General features: G+C 41.5%; 1 protein-coding gene across 1 annotated transcript in view; it reads left to right on the forward strand.

Annotated features, from left to right (window-relative positions):
• LOC126176401 (uncharacterized) overlaps positions 1 to 21706 on the forward strand; it is a 283679-nt gene that overhangs the window by 209879 nt on the left and 52094 nt on the right. Inside the window, exon 5 of the mRNA XM_049923558.1 lies at positions 15554 to 15732. Coding sequence (XP_049779515.1) covers positions 15554 to 15732 — 179 coding nt within the window. The remainder of the gene's footprint in view (positions 1 to 15553; positions 15733 to 21706) is intronic.

Genomic DNA, 21706 nt, shown 5'->3' on the forward strand with positions numbered 1-21706 from the left:
CCACACAATGTGTCAGTCATCATCCGAAAAAGTCATAAATCTATGTGAGGCGGGTCAGGTTGAACAACGAGCGTGAGAGACAACTCCAGAGTTGTTTTCACGAAGAAACTCCTGCGTCGCGTCCGCCTGATGCGTCAGTGCATTGTCTTGACGAAAGATCACATTTGCAGCCTTTTTTCGCAGTGCCGGAAAAGTCCTTGTTCATAAAATCATCGTGGGAATCGCACCTGTCATTGCACTGCCCTTTGAATCGCAGTTGACTAAGGATTACGCCAGTGTTCCAACCCTTTTTTGGGCATTAGTGTTAGCCCGAAATTTGGTGGTGGTGCGATTGTGTACATACACTGGCGCTTATGTTCAGGTTTCAGAAACAGCATCCATATCTCATACATAGTCACTATTGCTGAAAAGAAAATCACATTCACGGTCAACATCATTTCGCAAATTTACACACGTGCAGCCGTCATGTTGTCCATAAGGATTCGTGGTCCTCTTTTGGAGTACCCTTTCAGTGTTTTCGGATCGACATGCAGGATTTTGTGTTACCAAAACGTACACCTACACCCTTCATGGTAAAGCACCCTGGTCGCACATTTCAGCAAGATAATGCCCTTCCGCACACGGCGAGAGTTTCTACTGGTTGTTTTCGTGCGTGCCAAACCCTACCTTGGCTATCAAGGTCGCCGGATCTTTCCCTAATTGAGAGTGTTTGGCGCATTATAGACATGGCCCACAAACCAGCTTGGGATTTTGACGATCTAACGCGCCAATTGGACAGAGTTTGACGTGATATCCTTCAGGAGGACATCCAAAAACTCTGTCAACCAATGCCTAGTTGAATAACTGCTTACATAAGGGCCAGAGGTGGAGCAACGCGTTATTGATTTGCTTAACTGGTAAAGCTCTTTCCCTTGAATAAACCATCAATTTTTTCTAAAATTGTAATAAATTGTTTGTCTGTTCATGCACATTACACGGATTTTCGTCTCATTCTGGTAATTCCTCCGTGGTGCGTCTTTGTTTTTCTTTTTTTTTTTGTGTGTTACAGCGTGTGTCGTCAGACTTGATGGTGCTTGATGGAGACTGTTTTGATTCGTTGTCTCACGACGTTCGGCCTCCTTTAAACTGTCGTACCCACGAATGCACGTTTTCACGTTAATAACGCCATCACAACGCAACTGGCAATGAATGTAGAGAAGACTAATGTTTACTCTCTGTTCTTGTACTGAAACGGTCATCATTCGTGGTATCAAAATCACTCATCACTCTCGCCGGAGTCGCTACAGTTCTCTGTGAATAAGGCTTTGCCTTAGTGTCATGAGTATACAAAGAATGCCCGCATATTTTAAGCCATGTCGCATGTTTCTAGCTGCTCCTTGTTTTCAGGAAGGAAACCTGATATCTTAGAAACAGCTCAGAGGTGGATTATGACTAAGGACTGCGCGGAATTCAGAGACTGGAGGGACACCAGGGGTGACCACAGAATGGTAGGCTGGTGGGGTAGTTGCACCAGTAGTGCAGAGTGGAAGAGGGTAGGAGCAATATGCGCAGGAATTATGACCTCTGACCTCACGTATGTAAGACCCCGCCAGCACGTGTTTGGTGTGTTTAGTTGGCATTTCGCATGTGCTACTAGAGCGCATGCGTGTTTACTGCAGATCTGTGAGCTGCACTGGGCGCCCTCCGTGGTCAACTATTGCCACATCGATACCAGCTCGATTGTCTTCGTACAATAACGACGATGGCAACTCAGAGCATGACATGAACCCATGCAGAATTTAACAGTAAGTCGCCGTCCCGATTGATAAGGCATTCAGACAGTCATATTTCCCCTGATTCGTTAATGATGGAGCTCCAAAAGTTTGACATATGGCCAGACTTTTTGTTGCATTGAATTTCTTCAAATGATCAGTGGAAATGCAAGGTTTGGTAATAGCGGACTTGTTCAATTGAAGGAGATGAATATGCCGTTGATGATCTACAAAGGGACCCTGCGCCGTGCGCATTGTGCCTCATTCGCACGGAATACTATAAATGCCTGCCTTGTGCAACTCTTTTAAATCGTATTTGACGGTGCCCAAAAGTGGCAATATTTTGGAAGGAGGCCGAAAGATTACTTTAAGTCTTCTTAACACCTATTTGGCACTTGGGTTTTGAAATGAGGAAATATACTAATTTTCCCTAAAATAATAGACGCGATCAGGAAAAGACGTGTTACAAATTGGCCATCTAGATAGAATGAAGGAAGACAGATCAACAAAGGTGATCCACACCTTTATCCAAAACAGGCAAAGATAGTGGGTGGGGAAGCAAGACGAAAAAGGACGCAGAGGAAGTGTAGATCGTATGGGAGATACTGTCAACACAGACACATTCAGATTAGAAGCAAAGATATTCAAGTTTTCATTACGATAAACAAACAGAAAAGTAGATGGCGTCAGATGGTTAGATGAAAGGAAAAGAGCTGAGGCTGAGAAAATGAGACAGCGTTGTAGCAGGCTGACGGAAAAGAGAAAAAATAGTTATCTTTTTGAGGTCCTTAGTTGGCCTGTAACGAAATAAAAAAAATAAATTACGTCTCTGCTTAGTAACAAAAAATTTCCTCAATGTTACTGCAAGTGTTTCTTCTGCACCAACATAATCACATAACTTAGTTTTCTTTCTTTTATTAGTTTTAATATTGGATAACAGTAAATCGAAAGGTGCTACAGACACACATTGATATCAAAGAATTTATGCGCTTAGTCCGTAACATTCTTCTGTGGCAACACATACTTTCCTTTACTCAGACGATTCATAACAACTCTATGAATCCAAAGTTTTCGTAGACGATTATGTCTTCTGCAACGGCGAACAACGTATAAAGCTACTGTAGGTAAGTATTTAAGTCGAGAGCCGGCCGGAGTGGCCATGCGGTTCTAGGCGCTACAGTCTGGAACCGAGCGACCGCTACGGTCGCAGGTTCGAATCCTGCCTCGGGCATGGATGTGTGTGATGTCCTTAGGTTAGTTAGGTTTAATTAGTTCTAAGTTCTAGGCGACTGATGACTTTAGAAGTTAAGTCGCATAGTGCTCAGAGCCATTAAAGTCGAGAATGGCGCCCAAATTGCTAGATGTGTGTCGTACATTGATTATAGCACAACTGCAAAAGCCCCAAACTTTTGTCGCAAGTGTGACGTCCAATTTTCAATTTAGCGCTACCCTACCAGCCGCAATTTTGCAATTATAATACTTTCAAGTATGGCACTCTTCAATTTCAGCCGCAAATATTGTCTAACCGTGAAAATCGCCTAATGTGGCATTAATTGGCCTCGACAGTGTGTATTCCGGGACCGGAGTATGGACGCGTAGGCGCGTGGTCATGTTAAAGACGTGCAAGTAGAAGTAATACAGTTCGTTAACAGGCGAAAGACGAAATGATATTGAGCGTCATAGATGTATCTTGCGTTACTATTATTATTATTATTATTACTATTATTTTACTATTATTATCTCCAAAATAGATATCACAAGTACAAGTAATGTTTTCTAGCGCGCACAGTCGTTCCTTCCATTTAAAAAAATTCTTGCTGCATCATTAAAAAGTGTGTGGTTGTATGACGTTGAAAAAGCAGCCGAAAATTATGTTTAGATGTAAACTGCTCTGGTCTCTATTCGAGATGGGAGTAGTCTGTGAACTTTTTAAACGTAGGATATCAGTGTAAATTCTTAAAATAATGCACTGTGATAACTATTAAACGTTTAAACTGCTACATTTACGATCTACGGAAGTTTGTACACTACTGGCCATTAAAATTGCTACACCACGAAGATGACGTGCTACAGACACGAAATTTAGCCGACACGAAGAAGATGCTGTGATATGCGAATGATTAGCTTTTCAGAGCATTCATACATGGTTGGCACCGGTGGTGACACCTACAACGTGCTGACATGAGGAAAGTTTCCAACCGATTTCTCATACACAAACAGCAGTTGACCGGCGTTGCCTGTAGAAACGTTATTGTGATGTCTCGTGTAAGGAGGAGAAATGCGTACCATCACGTTTCCGACTTTGATAAACGTCGCATTGTAGCCTTCATGATTGCGGTTTATCGTATCGCGACATTGCTGCTCGCGTTGGTCGAGATCCAATGACTGTTAGCAGAATATGGAATCGGTGGGTTCAGGAGGGTAATACGGAACGCCGTGCTGGATCCTAACGGCCTCGTATCACAAGCAGTCGAGATGACAGCCATCTTATCCGCATGGCTGTAACCGATCGTGCGGCCACGTCTCGATCCCTGTCAACAGATGGGGACGTTTGCAAGACAACAACCATCTGCACGAACAGTTCGACGACGTTTGCAGCAGCATGGACTATCATCTCGGAGACCATGGCTGCGGTTACCCTTGACTTGCATCACAGACAGGAGCGCCTGCGATGGTGTACTCAACGACGAACCTGGGTGCACGAATAGCAAAACGTCATTTTTTCGGATGAATCCAGGTTCTGTTTACAGCATTATGAAGGTCTCATCCGTGTTTGGCGACATCGCAGTGAACGCACATCGGAACCGTGTATTCGTCATCGCCATACTGTCGTATCACCCGGCCATTGGTTACACGTCTCGGTCACCTCTTGTTCGCATTGACGGCACTTTGAACAGTGGACGTTACATTTCAGATGTGTTACGACCCGTAGTTCTACCCTTCATTCGATCCCTACGAAACCCTACATTTCAGCAGGATAATGCACGACCGCATGTTGCAGGTCCTGTACGGACGTTTCTGGATACAGAAAATGTTCGACTGCTGCCCTGGCCACACATTCCGTAGATCTCTCGCCAATTGAAAACGTCTGGTCAGCGGTGGCCGAGCAACTGGCTCGTCACAATACGCCAGTCACTACTCTTGATGAACTGTGGTATCGTGTTGAAGTTGCATGGGCAGCTGTACCTGTACACGCGATCCAAGATCTGTTTTGCCTCAATGCCCAGGCGTATCACGGCCGTTATTACTGCCAGAGGTGGTTGTTCTGGGTGCCGATTTCTCAGTATCTATGCACCCAAACTGCGTGAAAATGTAATCACATGTCAGTTCTAGTATAATATATTTGTTCAATGAATACCCGTTTGTCATCTGCGTTTCTTCTTGGTGTAGCAATTTTAATGGCCAGTTGTGTATTTTGAAAAAAAGTTAACAAAACGGTAAGAGATTCCAATAAGGCTGCCAACTGTTCAAACCTAGATTGTCAGTGTAAATTGTTCAACAACGCACCGAGGTAATTCGTAAACATTTAAACTCTCGTATTTAAGACCTCAAAACGTGTGCACTTTGGAAAAAAAAAACAGCAAAATTATAAAAAAAACAGCCCCAAAAACTGTAAATAGCAAGATCATAAGTCGGAACGCGTGCAGAAATGCTTTTGGACACAATTATCAGCTTTAAAGAAAAAAACAAAACAGTGAGAGAGAAGAAAAGGAAAAAACTGGAGGAGGGGCAGAACCCTTTTTCAAGGTCTAAATAATGTACAGAACGTTGATGCACGTGTCGGGAGTGCAGGTAGGTTTGTAGACACAAGAGTGAGAAGGAATCCTAAACGTTGTATTTGCGATTTCAAAAAATTTTGTTTTTGGTACGATCAGTGAAGCTGTAACAAATAGGAAGTTGTGAGGTGCTTGTACAAATGTCACGGGGAATGACACTCTGATGAAAAAAAGTGAAACAAATATCCAGATAGAACATTAGAGGGGAGTCCATCTGAAGGTTAGTCGGAAACCTTGCGCTATGGTGAACAGAATACAAGTGACGAGTCTAAGACAACTGGTCTAAAATCATAGGTGTGCGTTTTTGGAACAAAAGTCGATGTAATTAGGTAATAAATAACGCTGATAAAAGTAATATGTCATTAATTACACTAATTAGACAATAACATGGACTACCTATGCCAAACAAGAACGTCGCCTTAATGCTTTCCACATGCGATGCCTGAGATCCATCCTCGGAGTCACGTGGAAGGACCGAGTGACCAACGAAGCAGTGCTATCTAAAACTAACTGCAACAGTATTTCAGCTATCTTGAAGCAGAGACGACTCCGCTGGTTGGGACACGTCCACCGTATGGATCCTGACAGATTACCACGTGAGGTGATGCTTCGAGAGATCTCTATAGCCAAAAGACCTGTAGGACGTCCTGTATTGAGGTTCCAGGACTCCTGTAAACGAGATATGGAGAGCTTTGGAATCGACACAGATGGGAGGCACGGGCTAGCATGAGACCAGAGTGGCGTGATGATATATCATCTGGAAAGTCGAAGCATGATGAAGGCTTGTTAGACAGATTAAGGCAGAAAAAGCTTCGCAATGCTACCACTGCTCCTGCCTCAGCAGCCAGATACACTTGTGACAATTGCGGCAAGAGATGCCGTGCTGCCATTGGCTTGACAAGTCATATGAAAAATTGCAACCTATAAACACACAGACACTGCAACAATCATCTACCAAGATGTCGTGGCATATATATATATATATATATATATATATATACAATAAATTATGACAGGGAGTTAAAAAAAGTTATAGGTCAAGTGAGTGGGTTGCAGAGAACAATGGACCCCTGTGCCTGGGAGGACACTGACACAGGAGAACATTAACACCTGATGTTGAAGATAAGTCACGCAACTGCCACAGAGAGGATGGCATTGAAGCCTGTCCTTTACCTTTGATCTTGCTGATAATGGGAACAAGAAGTCCTTTATTCTCACAGGAACATTTCTGCAGTGCTTTAATTTTCCAGTGGGGGGTTGTATTACAACTGTTTGAATGTTACGTATTAAGCAAATCTCACAAAACTGGTGAAATGAAGCAGTTTATTATCGCAAAAACACATGAATAATATTCAGTAGCTTAAATAGAATTTTTGAAAAATGTCGTCACTAGCTTCACTGCAGTTTACAATCCTCTTGGGGAAATTACCATAAGCACTTCAGATAATTACGTGCGGTCGATCTGTCGGATAGAGAATGTAAAATTTTAATGATGTGTTATTTTACGAATAGGATAGACGGATTCTTTGTTATCCTGACCCATATCATATCATACACAGCCAAAGTAACACCTTCCTGTAGCAGTAGTAGCACAGTTTGCAGTAAGTCCCCCTTATATGAGAGCCCTTTTGGAGCATTCGATAAGGCAGTAGGTCAAATGATCCGTTTGTCGGTTAGTCCGTACTACACATATAAGTGGCAGCCAAATGAAAACGAGACACATGGAAAAAGTAAGTAAACCGTTTATTACTTTAAACTTAATCACCTTAATTTTTCTTACATTGACCCCACTGTGAGACAAGATGGAAAAATGTTTTGCGGTTGCATGGGGAACCGTGAGTGTATCCAGGTATTAACAGTTATGGTGATTAATTTAGATATAAGAAACAGTTCCCTTGTTTCTTTTCCATCTCTTTCGTTTTCATTTGAGAGCCTTTTATACTCTCAGAGGCGCTATGCGTCTTGTTGCCGCCTAGAGCGAAAGTAGTTTGATCAGTGCTTATCATGAATGAAATTCATTAACGATTAGCAAATTACTTACGAAGTTACTATCTTCGAGCTTCGTGAAATACATAAAGGTGTTTTAACAGTCAAAGAAGTAAGGATATAATTCCCATTAACTAATCCTTGCCATATTTTTCATCGTGAACATTGATTGTGCCCAAATTCCTCGTATGCAATGCTTTAAATGGTTCCGTTGCTGCAGAAAATGAGTTTAATTTACAGATTCGAGTAAGTCAGACAGCTGTGCCAATGTTTTTCATCAGACTTACGCATGGCCATGGAGTTTCCTTGTCATTTGATAAATTTCGCCAAACCACCACGTCTCTGAGTTTTAGTTTTTAACACTTTGGTAAATCATGAAAAAGTTGTCTCGGCCTCTTTAACAAATACCAGCACCTAAAGAATACACATGAAGTATTGAGGAAAGCGAAAATTGTAGCTTTCGACAACTGAAGGTCTTGGCTCATCCCGGGACCTATGGCCAATTTCGTTGCTATGTCATCTGTATACACCATTCAACAGAATAGCTGCTAGAAATTATGCATTTCTTATTTGAGAACAGATGAATTTTGGCCATGGAACTGGTGTGCATCACAGGCACTGAGTTAAGCCTTGTATTCGAACATAGATTGAAAAACAAAAATATAATAGGAGCTGTCTTCGTTGATATACCGACCGCATACGGTACAGTACACTATTACAGTTACTTTCTGTTGCAGTGAACAACCAACGCGAATACTATAAAAAGAATCAACTTCCGGTGAACTCCACACAGAAGCTTGTTTTTGCTTCCCATCTGAAAAAAAGGTATGTAGTAAGGAAATTGGAAAATAATTCTTATTGAGGTGAGTCAGAACATAATTTTTCCCCAAAGTATCTGGGCATATTCTTGATCTACAAGACATTCTGCCTCAACACAAAGAAAATATTGCAATTAAAGAAATGCATCTAGAGTTGTCGGTGACCGTTTGTGGTGCACATCCTCAGAGTTAAGAAACACATTTATCCTTATGCTATTCAGCAAGTAAACATCTCAACCTACAAAGCATCAGCCTTTACACGCACACGAAGGTAATTTTGCATCATATGATTCACGTGGATTTATAAATGGATGTCTGAAAGCTAAATCCACCTACAAACTTCGTTATGAGGCCAGCATCGTGCCATATTGTGTGTGTCATAATCTTACGTCTCAATATGAATATAGCAAGGCAATCAACAGTCAGGCACATCTTCTTTTTAGACATGAACATCTAAGGACACAACTATAATCCCAGAAGAGCTTTAAGAAGACTTCTCAACAACCAACCATTAGCCAAAGAGTGGCCAGACTGCGTTTAGGACAATCTACAGCACACAGTGAATGTTTCACATTTAAGGAAAATCTCCCTTCTGGTATAGATACGAACTGGGAGCGTTGGAGGGCTCTCAATGAAATCTTTTGTGGCGTTGGAAGATGCACTGAATATCTTCGAAACTGACTGTTTTCAGAATAAGATGGTTCCTGTGAAAGCAGAACGTAGACAATGGGACACCTCTGTAAGTGCCCATGAACGTACTTTGCAGAAGATCTGATACAGTGTCACAACAACGATGATGATTGGTTTAAACACCTATGACCTTTGGTGTAATTCTTAACTGCAGTTTAAAATTAATTGTTGAGATTTCGTTATTATGTAGACTTCGACTGAATAGGTTAGTCTTTCTTTTGTATTCAGTAATGCCTACTAATCTTTGTATCGGTACACAAGTCGCTTCCGATACAAATACAGAAGCATTTACTGTATGTGATGCCAGATCAGTCCACATCAGGACTGAATACATTAAATTCAGACAGCTGTACCATTACACCCATTGTAAATTGGACACATATTTACACGAACTTTTAGTTGAATTCTGACCCCTGAAATGCTTTTAACCAAAGCCGGCTAGTATGCTCTGAACAGCCTCGGCACTCCGTATCTCTCGCTTGTTACACCGGGTAGTTCAGCCGGCCGCCGCCGAGCGCTGCCTGCCAGCTTCTACTGTGTGGAGTGTCTATGTGTTAAACACGCCGCACATTTCGATTCAGGTGTTATTGCAGAGGAAGGTACCTGCTTCAGTGAAACTGGCACACAACCATTTACACACTGGAGCACAAAAGTAACGGATGATTTTATCAATTCTGTTTATTGGCGAAAAAAATACAACTTCTCTATAAAACAGATTAAATCAGTTTTTACTGGTATTCTACATATATGTGTGCGACACATATTGTCTACATGTCACATTGCATGGTGTTGTACACGCAGTACCTTTCGGTTAAGTGGTTTGGAATTCAAGAACTTCGGTTTTTCGTAAGCTTCTGTGGTAAATGAAGCTATCTGCTTCAGCACAATTGGTAAAAAATATTTACACATAATGACTCTAAGAAATTTCGAATGATTTTCCCCACTGTCACGACATAAACAAGCTGCTTTTTCTGGTTCTGCCACTTTATACATTTACAAATGTTTTCTCTCACCAGTAGTTTGCAAGTACGGTAGAGCACTTGCCACAAAATCTGATACAGTATTTAGCAGAGTCACAAAAATTTCCTGTGACGTCACGGGAATATATTAAAGCCAATAAGGAAGATGTGTGCGAACTGGTTGAAATCCGAAGTTCGCAGGACGTACAGAATATTTCATTTAATACTTTCTTTACGAGATGTCCACCGATGTACATATGCCATTGGTGATAATTTAACAGTATTAAGCTGTGTATCTGGAAAAAATATAAAACTCATTATTAGCATGCTTAGGTAAAAAAAAATCAGTCTTAGTAAAAGTGATCGCAGGCAGAAAATTTTACTTTCTAAGAAGGATGTACTAGATTTCTCTAATAACGGTAGGAGCATGAGAGCATTTTAATACAAACACTTATGTTGCATTTCTCGCGTGGCAGTTAGTACTTAATAATATGACCAGGCAACTGTTCTTTCCCTTTGTTTACCTCTTGGCTATTGTATGTTTATGGTTTTGCGTGTGAACTTCTCCATACTGGAAGTGCTTTTTTGTCCGTGTGTGTGTTGGTACACGAAAGTACCGATAACAAAGCTGTTTTCAAAATTCTGTTCATACTGCAAGTCACTGCTCTGCAATCCAACATGTCGTTACCGTCGGCTTTAAGTAGCTGTCCACTGAAGAACATTTCCACACAGTCGCTGTTAAAACTGCGACTGAGGACAAAGTGAAAGCCAATATTTTGCAAATATTTTATGCATTCGACTGTTGAGATGGTCGTTAATTTTACTGCTTCATATGTTTCATTACTTAGGCATTGCTTCTCAGTTCTAGTACTTTCATTTTTAATAGTGTCTAGATACGGAAGAAATTGATTTTGTAGCCATTCTAGCGTTTCATCGTCAATTGGAAGGTACAGCATTCTGCCATCATTGCGACTAAGTGTATGATGTGATGTACTGCTAACATAATGAAGTATATGCCATTTTAATACGTGCTTCCATGTATTTTATCGTAGCTCCTGAAGAAATGAAATCCGAAGCTTTCTCGTGAACGTGACTATTGTTTTTAAGAAGCTTTAGTGCAGAAATTATTTCTGGCGAAAATATCTGCTTATCACGCTTAACGTTAATTTTTTCGGTGTTAGTGAGATCAACGTGCTTCCTAGAAAGAAAACTGACACGTTTTGTGATTTCTGTAGTTCGTACAACTGTTGCACGTATTTCCCAGAACTCACTTCCTCACCATCAAACATAGCTCTTTCTAAAGAAAGAGATCTCAGATTATTTAAAATGTGACACTGATCGAAAGCTAGAAACAGCGGCTGTTCAGTTCTCTGGATGTGGCACTCTACGAGACAGTGATTTACTTCCACACAAGTTTTTCATCATTGTGACGTTTGTTACATGATTACCTGTTACGATGCGAAGCACGAGAAAGTCACTTTGAGTCACAGACAACGTAAGTTTATGCAGCTGCGTACCAGAAAGCTGTTTAGTAAAAAAATACGCTGCTGGCAACCTGAATTTAGTGGAAAGTTCATTTATTATGAAATATAACAAACGATTAGCCAGTACTAGTAATTTTCTTTGCCCACATTACTTTGAGTCGACACCATTTTCAAGCTGCTCCGCCTGCATTGCATCTCGTTCTCCGAAGAATGCATCTAATTTTCTGCCGTACTGGAGTTGTTGCTTAATTGACATTTCATCAATTACTAAGCTACATAGCAACTCCGCCTTGTTTAGACAGGTAGCTTCTGCTTGCAACCCTGACTTTATCACCTGTCTCCCGTGAAATGTCACCAAGAAACCGACAAAGAGGACGGTTACTGGGCAATTTTAGCACAAAATCTCTGGCATATTTGTAACCTTTAGGAGAGCAGTATTGCCAAATGCACTGTATTATTACATTCTCGCCCCAGCGCAGCTATTTTTTCTCTGCATTTTTTATTTTCTGTAGCAAAAATTCTATTTTAAAAGTATTACTTTCTTGTGATATTAACGACCCCAGGGTTTTACGATACTCATTATTTTCATAGTGTGAAAGTCGTTCTGACAGCGCGCGGATGTTATGTCCCTGCCTTTTCAGTCTGCTCGTTAGTCTCCATGCCTTAATTTTGTGTGACCTTAGTTCTTTTTCTAACAGTTTCAGTCTGGAAAGCGCGTCGTCTTTGTCTGAACTCCAGCTGACGTGACTTCATTTGATAAAACATTTGTGCGCGTTGCTTGCCCAGAGCCTGAACTTCTTTTGCGTTTACGGGATATCTCATAATATGGAGGCTCCTTTTCAATTTGTCGTATCGATATTACTGCTACGGGAATTTTATGGGGAGGATGATCAGGAAATCTGCTAGGAAGGCTACCTGTTTTGAGAATCTTTGTCTTGGAGCTTGATTTATTATCTGCCTCCGTAAAATGTTCATTGCAAACTACTGATGAGCTTGACAGTGTATTATGTTCAAATGTGTATGAAATCTTATGGGACTTAACTGCTAAGGTCATCAGTCCCTAAACTTACACACTACTTAACCTAAATTATCCTAAGGACAAACTCACACACCCATGCCCGAGGGAGGATTTGAACCTCCGTTATCTCGAGAAATCAATCTTAGCCACGTTTACCTTAGGTCATTATCAATCGGAAACTCGTGGTAACTTATGCCAAACGTTTTTCCTCTTCCGTTTTTGCAGAACGGTACAGAGCAGTACGGCATCTGTAAGAAATTACTGCTTCTCAGACTATTATACGTCGCAGAAGCCTAGAAGCTACGTACTTTCATTTCACATATTTCTACCTGTCAGCAAGTTGTACAACTGTAGTACGAGTGGAAATACTACATATTTTTAACCCTATATGCTTTCTGTATTAGTTACTGTATCTTCGTTAAAAGATGACTTCAGGTAGATCATAATCCTCGAAAACAAATAATGCAGCAAACCACTATTCACAGATAAGATGACCCACTGTTCACGACCTGCACAAGCACATGTAATTTCAACAACAACTATTCCTCAATACGGTCCCATGGCTCTGAGCACTATGGGACTTAACTACTGAGGTCATCAGTCCCCTAGAACTTAGAACTACTTAAACCTAACTAACCTAAGGACATCACACACATCCACGCCCGAAGCAGGATTCGAACCTGCGACCGTAGCGATCGCGCGGTTCCAGACTGTAGCGCCTAGAACCGCTCGGCCACCTCGGCCGGCGCGGTCCCATAATGCCCTCGTATAGCGTACTATTATGCTGCGAATAGACGGCCAGTGGCGCTACTAGCGGCAACAGTGGGAACTTCCACAGACACGTTAAATCCCATTAGATTTTGTTAGGCTGTTAAAAGCATACTAGCGGGCTGTGTTTTCACTGACACTGCAACTACCATGTATATTTTTTTTCTGCTGATTCGTTGGTATGAATATTTACCACCCCATGCCCCATGATGGGCTTAGAAATAAATAATAAAGTTTGGAAGGTAAGAGATGAAGCATTGGCGAAAGTAAAGATGCATGTGAAAATTCATGCTGGAAATAAATGCAGCAGTTTTATTCATTACTATTCCCAAAGAGTACTTGCTGCAACTTATTTCATTGCTAGGATGGAAAAGACATTTCGTCACTTAAGGGGATTAAATTCCTTAAATTATGTAGTTTGCAAACACCACCTTGCATGGTAACATACATTATTTCCTGATACATTTAATTAGTTACAATGTATCTCATACTGAGATGCTGTTTGTTGTGCTGAGATAATCTGTACTGTGCTGAGACGCTGGATGTCGTGCTGACAGCTATATGTAATATGGCGCGCTGTATGTTTATTTATTTATCAGTTTGCGCGGGACCATAAGAGCTCCAGCTACTAGGTCATGGAACGAGTCAGTACATAGTTTACGGAATGCTAATTACAAAATTTATAAACAAAAGAATTAAAATTAATGAAACACAATAAATTGTGAGAGACTGTACAAATTAAAACGACATTACCGCAAAAATTTCTCAACTACTGCAAGGGACTCCTGTTCAGAATAGAAGGAGTGTGTCACAAGAACATCTTCCAACTTGGATTTGAACGCTTGTGGCTTAACACTCAAGTTTTTCAGTTGTATTGGAAGCATATTGAAAATGAAAACCGCTGAATAGTGCACAGCTTTTTGTAGAAAGCTTAACAAACTATTATCCAAGTGAATATCGTTTCTCCATCTAGAGTACACTGGATGAATGTTGCTGCTCCTTCTGAATGACCCATTCATGTGAAAAAAAATTCCCGTGTTTGTAAGAGGGTGTTAGGGGGGGGGGGGTATAATTACAAATATTTTCATTGGTGGCTGAGGACAGTGTACTGAACAGTGGTACATCGGTATTTACTTCTTTTGCAGACTAATAATTACAGCTATTAGGAATAGTATGTTTTGAGGTTGGTTAGTATCTACAAGCACGTGTGGCAAGAGCAAGGCATTAATACTTATTTTCTCCTGGGCAGGACGAAACGTGTTAAAGTGTGGATGCGTGGACGCAAAACGGTGAATCTATACTGACTTAGTGGTGTAGTTACGACCAAGCAGAAAAGATCAGGTAGTAAGTTATCGGATATGTTTGCGGCAAGACTGTTAATCGCAGAGAATAAATAATTAACACATTGACGTGGGTACACATACAGGTACCAAGATCACTATATCTGCTCTTACACCTCTAACACTCCTATGTACAGGGGAGTTAGAACTCTGAGACACCTAAACAAAGCCCTGCACAAGGTTCGCGAAAGGTAAAAGCAGATCATTCTGACCGCTCATTTCTGGATTAAAAATATTCTTTTTGGACACACAGAGATACCTCCAAATATAACATCATATGAGATAACAGAGAGAAAGTAATCAAAGACTTTTCACTCCAGTTTCAGAGACGATATAATTTTATTGGGAAGTTAGCAGCATCCAGTTTCTGCACAACGTCTTCTACACGATACTTCAAAGAAAGACTTCCATCTACCCTCAGTCCTAGGCACTCAAAATGATGGATTTCACCGAGAATTTTGTTATTTGTATGTGTTTTTAGCGGCAGAATATTAATACGTATCAAGAAAATCAGTGGACCCAGAACAGAACCCTGTGGTAATCCACACTTTACATGACCACAGTCACATTCAAACCGCTTCCCCGATTACTGATACTGGAGGACAACCCTCTGCTTCATCCTTTCCACATATGACGTAAACTATTGTTGAGCTTTTTCTACAATCCAACACCGTTCCAATTTACGGGGACGTATTGTATGATCTGCACAGTCAAATGCTTTTATTAAATCGAAGGAAACACCTGCTGCCCTCAAGCTATCGATTAGACCAACTAGTGCCTCACACACAAAAGAAAACATAGCATTTTCTGTGGATACTTCTTTCCTGGAGCCAACCTGCGTGCCTGAGAGCAAGTTTGCGTGTGTTAGGATGTGCCACCACACTCCTATATATTTTTGTTGGCCACGATTTTTGAAAACGCTGGTAGCAAGAAATTAGCCGGCCTCTTGGCGTGCTGTTCCAGGAGCGCCGCCGGCTGAAGGAGCGCTTCCCCAGCCTGGCGCTGGTGGCGCAGGACGAGCAGCAGTGCCGGGCCATGCTGCGCTCCTACCAGTCGCTCGTGCTCTCCAGGGACATCTGCGAGGGCGACTGCCCGCGCGGCACCGTCTGTCCCACCGGCCTCTGCAACACGCCCACCAAGAGGTAACGCCGAGCCGTACTCTTATTTTACTCTATTTCGTTTCAGGCGGAGTCCTTTCCACCAGATACAATTATTCCACATAATGATACGAACAGGACATTGGTCTGATTTCCTTACAAAATATAGTATACAATTAAACTAGATAAGTAGTCAACACAGTACATTAGTTTTATTGCATCATTACAATAAAAATGCAAGAAATTTTATCATAAAACCCAATTTTATACATACATAATGAAACATTAAAGACACCCTCAAAATTTAAAGTTCCCTTTTACAAAGAAGGAATGAAACGTCAAATGCTTTTGGCTCCAGGTCTATTTGTGGAAACAAGAGCTACCCTGACAGAAAAATAGTCCTTAATTTTTAAAATATTGTACTGAGTAATTGTTCTTGGATAATGGTATTTACCGCATTGCATGAATACGTGTACAACAGCCTCGTCAATGAAGCAGCAATCACAGTTTGAAGAAGGAATGAATTTTCGTGAGACCTAAGTTGAAAAGTCAAGAGTAGCTTGGAATCTGTTGTTGAATCGCCTAATACCATGTGGCTTCGATGTTGTCAGTGTTCAGTAACTTTGTCCATTCCGGTTTTCCTTGTCTGATGAGTCTACTATGAAAATCAATTTATGGTAGGCCTATGTTGATGGGAAGGAGATGCTGCACCATTTTCCCCAGTTGATCTGCACGTCCGTTAACCCTAATTCCAACATGTCAGAAGATGAACCCATTAACGCAATTCCATTGCTCGATTGAGACTTCACAGTATATCGCGTGCCAAAGAACTAACACTTTTTTCTTCGACTGCCCTCATAAGAGACTATAGGGCACTCATCGATGATGACGATGATGATGTTTGGTACATGGGGCGCTCAACTGCGCGGTTATCACCGCCCGTGCAAATTCCCAACCATTGCTCAGCCCAGTTTCACCACTTTCATGAATGATGATGAAATGATGAGGACAACACAAACACCTAGTCATCTCGAGGCAGGGGAAAACCTTGACCCCGCCGGGAATCGAACCCGCGACCCCGTGTTCGGGAAGCGAGAACGCGACCACGAGACCACGAGCTGCGGACGGCACTCATCGGGTCAGTCCATATTAGCACCTTGTCGTCTTGTAAGTCCACTACGTAAAATACAGCTTGATGGATGGCCTACACCTCCGCGGTTAATATCGACAGCTATACCTCAATATTAAATAACACCTCTGAAAAAAAGGTCCTGCTACAAAGTAGTGGATATGAAATCTGTATTGCCAAATTGCAGGTTCCCAAGGTTTGGTGCAAAGTCAAAGTAGTAGCACTTCGAAAGCCTGGGAAAGAGCCAACGGACATATTCAGCATTCAGGAAAATCAAAACAACCTTCGGTGGCGTTAAAAGCAACGGTGGTAACATTAAGAATCCAACGGGAATTCCACTGTTAAATGCAGAGGAGAGAGCGGATAGATGGAAAGAGTAAACTGAAGACCTTTATGAGGAAGAAGGTTTGTCTGATGGGATAGAAGAAGAAACAGTAGTCGATTTAGAAGAGATACGCGACCTAGTATTAGTATCAGAATTTAAGAAAGCTTTGCAGGACTTGAGATCAAATTAGACAGAAATTCCTTCAGAATTTCTAAAATCATCGGGGGAAGTGGCAACAAAACGACTATTCACGATGATGCGTAGAATGTATGAGTTTGGCGACATATCAAATCGTTCAAATGGCTCTGAGCCCTATGGGACTTAACATCTTAGGTCATCAATCCCTTAGAACTTAGAACTACTTAAACCTAACTAACCTAAGGACATCAAACACATCCATTCCCGAGGCAGGATTCGAACCTGCGACCGTAGCTGTCGCGCGGTTCCAGACTGAAGCGCCTAGAACCGCTCGGCCACACCGGCCGGTGGTGACATATCATCTGACTTTCGAAAAAAATATCATCCACGCAGTTCCGAAGACTGCAAGAGTTGACAAGTGCGAGAATTATCGTACATTCAGCTTAACAGCTCATGCATCCAAGTTGTTGACAAGAATAATATAAAGAAGGGGGGAAAAAATTGGGATGTGTTGGATGACGATCAGTTTGTGTTTGGGAAAAGTAAAGGCACCAGCGAGGCAGTTCTGACGCTGCCGTTGATAATGGAAGCAAGACTAAAGAAAAATCAAGACATGTTCATATGATTTGTCGACCTGGAAAAAGCGTTCGACAATGTAAAATGGTACAAAAAGTTTGTAGTTCTGAGAAAAATAGTGGTAAGCTGTAGGGGGAGACGGGTAATTTTGTATCCCGCCTCGATAGGCGGTGCGTGGGTCTGCTCCTGTGAACTGCTTCTGTAATGTAGGCCGAGAGTGAAGGAAGTGAGTAGGAGCAGCATATGTGAGCACTTCGGTACTGCATGTAACTTTAACACGCTTAATAGAGTCAAAAACACAAGTAAATATCAAATGCATACATAACTATGGCTACGACGAGCACGTAAGCGTGAAGCCGTAGTCCATGTCTAATCCTGTGAAGTTAGGATGACTGTTCTGTCTTATCTCAAAACTAACAAATACTCGTTGCTGTCCAAACTTTAACTGAACGTAACTAATTCAAAGTCTCAATATCAAGCTGGCCACTCGATAGTAGAAACGATGTTTCCAGGCCGTCTTCTCTTGACGAAATGGGCGAAATCAAGACGGCAGTCCCTGAGCTCCACAGCGTAGGCCAGAGGGCGCTGTGGTCGGCGTAGTTAGTCTTCTCTCGTAGTGCCAAGTTACGAGAGCGTTCACCTACGTGTGGCATCGTAACTATCGACGCCACAGGTAATACACAATATGTACAAGAGCCAAGAGGGATTAATAAGAGTGGACGACCACGAACGAAGCACTTGGATTAAACAGGGCTAAGACAGGGATTTAGCCCCTCCCCCATACTGTTCAATGTACGTCGAAGAAGAAATGATGGAAATAAAAGAAAGGTTCAGGAGTGGAATTAAAATTCAAGGTAAAAGAATATCAATGATACGATTCGCTTATGACATTGCTACACTGAGTGACATTGAAGAAAAATTATGTGATCTACTGAATGGAACGAACAATCCAATGAGTACAGAAAATAAACTGAGAGTAAATCAAAGAAAGACGAAAGTAATGAGAAGTAGCAGAATAAGCGAGAAATTTAACATCGCGATTGATGGTCACGAAGTAGATGAAGTTAAGGAATCCTGCTACCTAGGCAGCAAAATAACCAACGACGGACGGACATCAAAAGCAGACTAGCTGTGGCAAAAAGGGCATTTCTGGCCAAGAGAAGTCCACTAGTATCAACATAGGTCTTAATTTGAGGAAGAAATTTCTAAAAACGTACGTCTGGAGCACAACATTGTATGGTAGTGAAACATGGACTGTGGGAAAACCGGAACAGAAGAGAATCGAAGCATTTGAGATGGGGTGCTACAGGCGTATGTTGAAAATTAGGTGGACTGATAAGGTAAGCAATGACGAGGTTCTGTGCAGAATCGGAGAGGAAAGGAATATGTGGAAAAAACTAACAACGAGAAGGGACAGGATGGTAGGACATCTGTTAAGACACCAGGGAAAGACCCCCTGTTACTAGAGGGTGCCGTAGAGGGCTAAAACTGTAGAGGAAGACAGAGATTTGGAATACATCCATCAAATAATTGAGGACGTAGGTTTCAAATGCCACTCCGAGATGAAGAGGCTCGCACAGGAGAATAATTCGTGGCGCCCCGTAGCAAACCAGCCAGAAGATTGATGACCTAAAAAAAAAAAGAAAACTGAAGATGATGTTTCGCAGATACTTGAAACTTTTTTCGCTATCAGTATTCGTTACCAAGATCCAGAGGTTCAAAGTTACTCTACTTATACATCTAACATCTACTCGTAATATCCAGGCTTATGCGTAAATGCTTTTAAACAGACCTAGTGAACACATGGCAAGGGTTCTAGGGTCATCGCGAGGGTTCTAAAATCAACAAACTATCTTTTTAGTCAGCATTTCTTCACCAATAAAACTGTAACGCGCTGTTTCTTTATATTGGGTACTTCACGCCTATACAAAAGTGTCCAAAGTGGTACTACAGTGACAAAATTGGCTAAAAAGGGTTTTAATATGCATGAAAAGAACTTAAAATGAATGCCAAAAAATATGTAAAATTGGAAACACTGCAATTTTAGTCAAATATTGCTAATAACTTTTCACTCTTTTAAAATAAAAATCATAAGCCGGGCGTTCTCGGTGAACTGCGATCAAGAAGCAAAAGTATCCCGGAAAAATCTAAAGCAAACGATTTTGTGTCAGCTTGATATTATGCGTACTTTTTGTTGTTTCTTTGTGTCAAAGTATGTAAATGTCTCGAAATACAGGGTGAGTCACCTAACATTACCACTGGATATATTTCGTAAACCACATCAAATACTGACGAGTCGATTCCACAGACCGAACGTGAGGAGAGGGGCTAGTGTAATTGTTTAATACAAACCATAAAAAAATGCACGGAAGTATGTTTTTAACACAAACCTACGTTTTTTTTCAAATGGAACCCCGTTAGTTTTGTTAGCACAGCTGAACATATAAAAAAATACGTAATCAGTGCCGTTTGTTGCATTGTAAAATTTTAATTACATACGGAGATATTGTAACCTAAAGTTGACGCTTGAGTACCACTCCTCCGCTGTTCGATCGTGTGTATTGGAGAGCACCGAATTACGTAGGGATCCAAAGGGAACGGTGATGGACCTTAGGTACAGAAGAGACTGGAACAGCACATTACGTCCACATGCTAACACCTTTTTATTGGTCTTTTTCATTGACGCACATGTACATTACCATGAGGGGTGAGGTACACGTACACACGTGGTTTCCGTTTTCAATTACGGAGTGGAATAGAGTGTGTCCCGACATGTCAGGCCAATAGATGTTCAATGTGGTGGCCGTCATTTGCTGCACACAACTGCAATCTCTGGCGTAATGAATGTCGTACACGCCGCAGTCCATCTGGTGTAATGTCGCCGCAGGCTGCCACAATACGTTGTTTCATATTCTTTGGGGTTGTAGGCACATCACGGTACACGTTCTCCTTTAACGTACCCCACAGAAAGAAGTCCAGAGGTGTAAGATCAGGAGAACGGGCTGACCAATTTATGCGTCCTCCACGTCATGGTAATGCACATGTGCGTCAGTGAAAAAGACCAATAAAAAGGTGTTAGCATGTGGACGTAATGTGCTCTTCCAGTCTCTTCTGTACCTAAGGTCCATCACCGTTCCCTTTGGATCCCTACGTAATTCGGTGCTCTCCGATACACACGATCGAACAGCGGAGGAGTGGTACTCAAGCGTCAACTTTAGGTTACAATATCTCCGGATATAATTAACATTTTACAATGCAACAAACGGCACTGATTACGTATTTGTTTATATGTTCAGATGTGCTAACAAAACTAACGTGGTTCCATTTAAAAAAACGTAGGTTTGTGTTAAAAAACATACTTCCGTGCATTTTTTTATGGTTTGTATTAAACAATTACACTAGTCCCTCTCCTCACGTTCGGTCTGTGGAATCGGTTCGTCAGTATTTGATGTGGTTTACGAAATATATCCAGCGGTAACGTTAGGTGACTCACCCTGTATACAAATAAACTGTCAAATCTTTGCTGACCTACAGAATTTGTTTTACGTAAGCAGCACACCATTCTGTAGCAGGGAAAAGCAGGGAATCGGCGGACAAATTCTGCTGTCGGAGCACAAAAAAGGGTGAATATGTCCCTCATTAAAAGATTCTGAAAGACTAGAGGGGACTTTTGGCCTGCGAACATATTCTCGCTTTCTTTGTGCTGAGAGACAGTAGCAGTAGCAGGGAGGCTGACGGCGAAAGAGAGAGGAGACAGTGATGGTGGGAGAGAAAAAGTGACAGTGAAAAAGAAAGGGAAACGTATGAAGGCAGTAGCAGTGCGAATCAAAAAGAGAGAGAAAGAGATTAAT

The sequence above is a fragment of the Schistocerca cancellata genome, chromosome 3 (assembly GCF_023864275.1).
Source record: "Schistocerca cancellata isolate TAMUIC-IGC-003103 chromosome 3, iqSchCanc2.1, whole genome shotgun sequence".
NCBI classification, from domain to species: domain Eukaryota; kingdom Metazoa; phylum Arthropoda; class Insecta; order Orthoptera; family Acrididae; genus Schistocerca; species Schistocerca cancellata.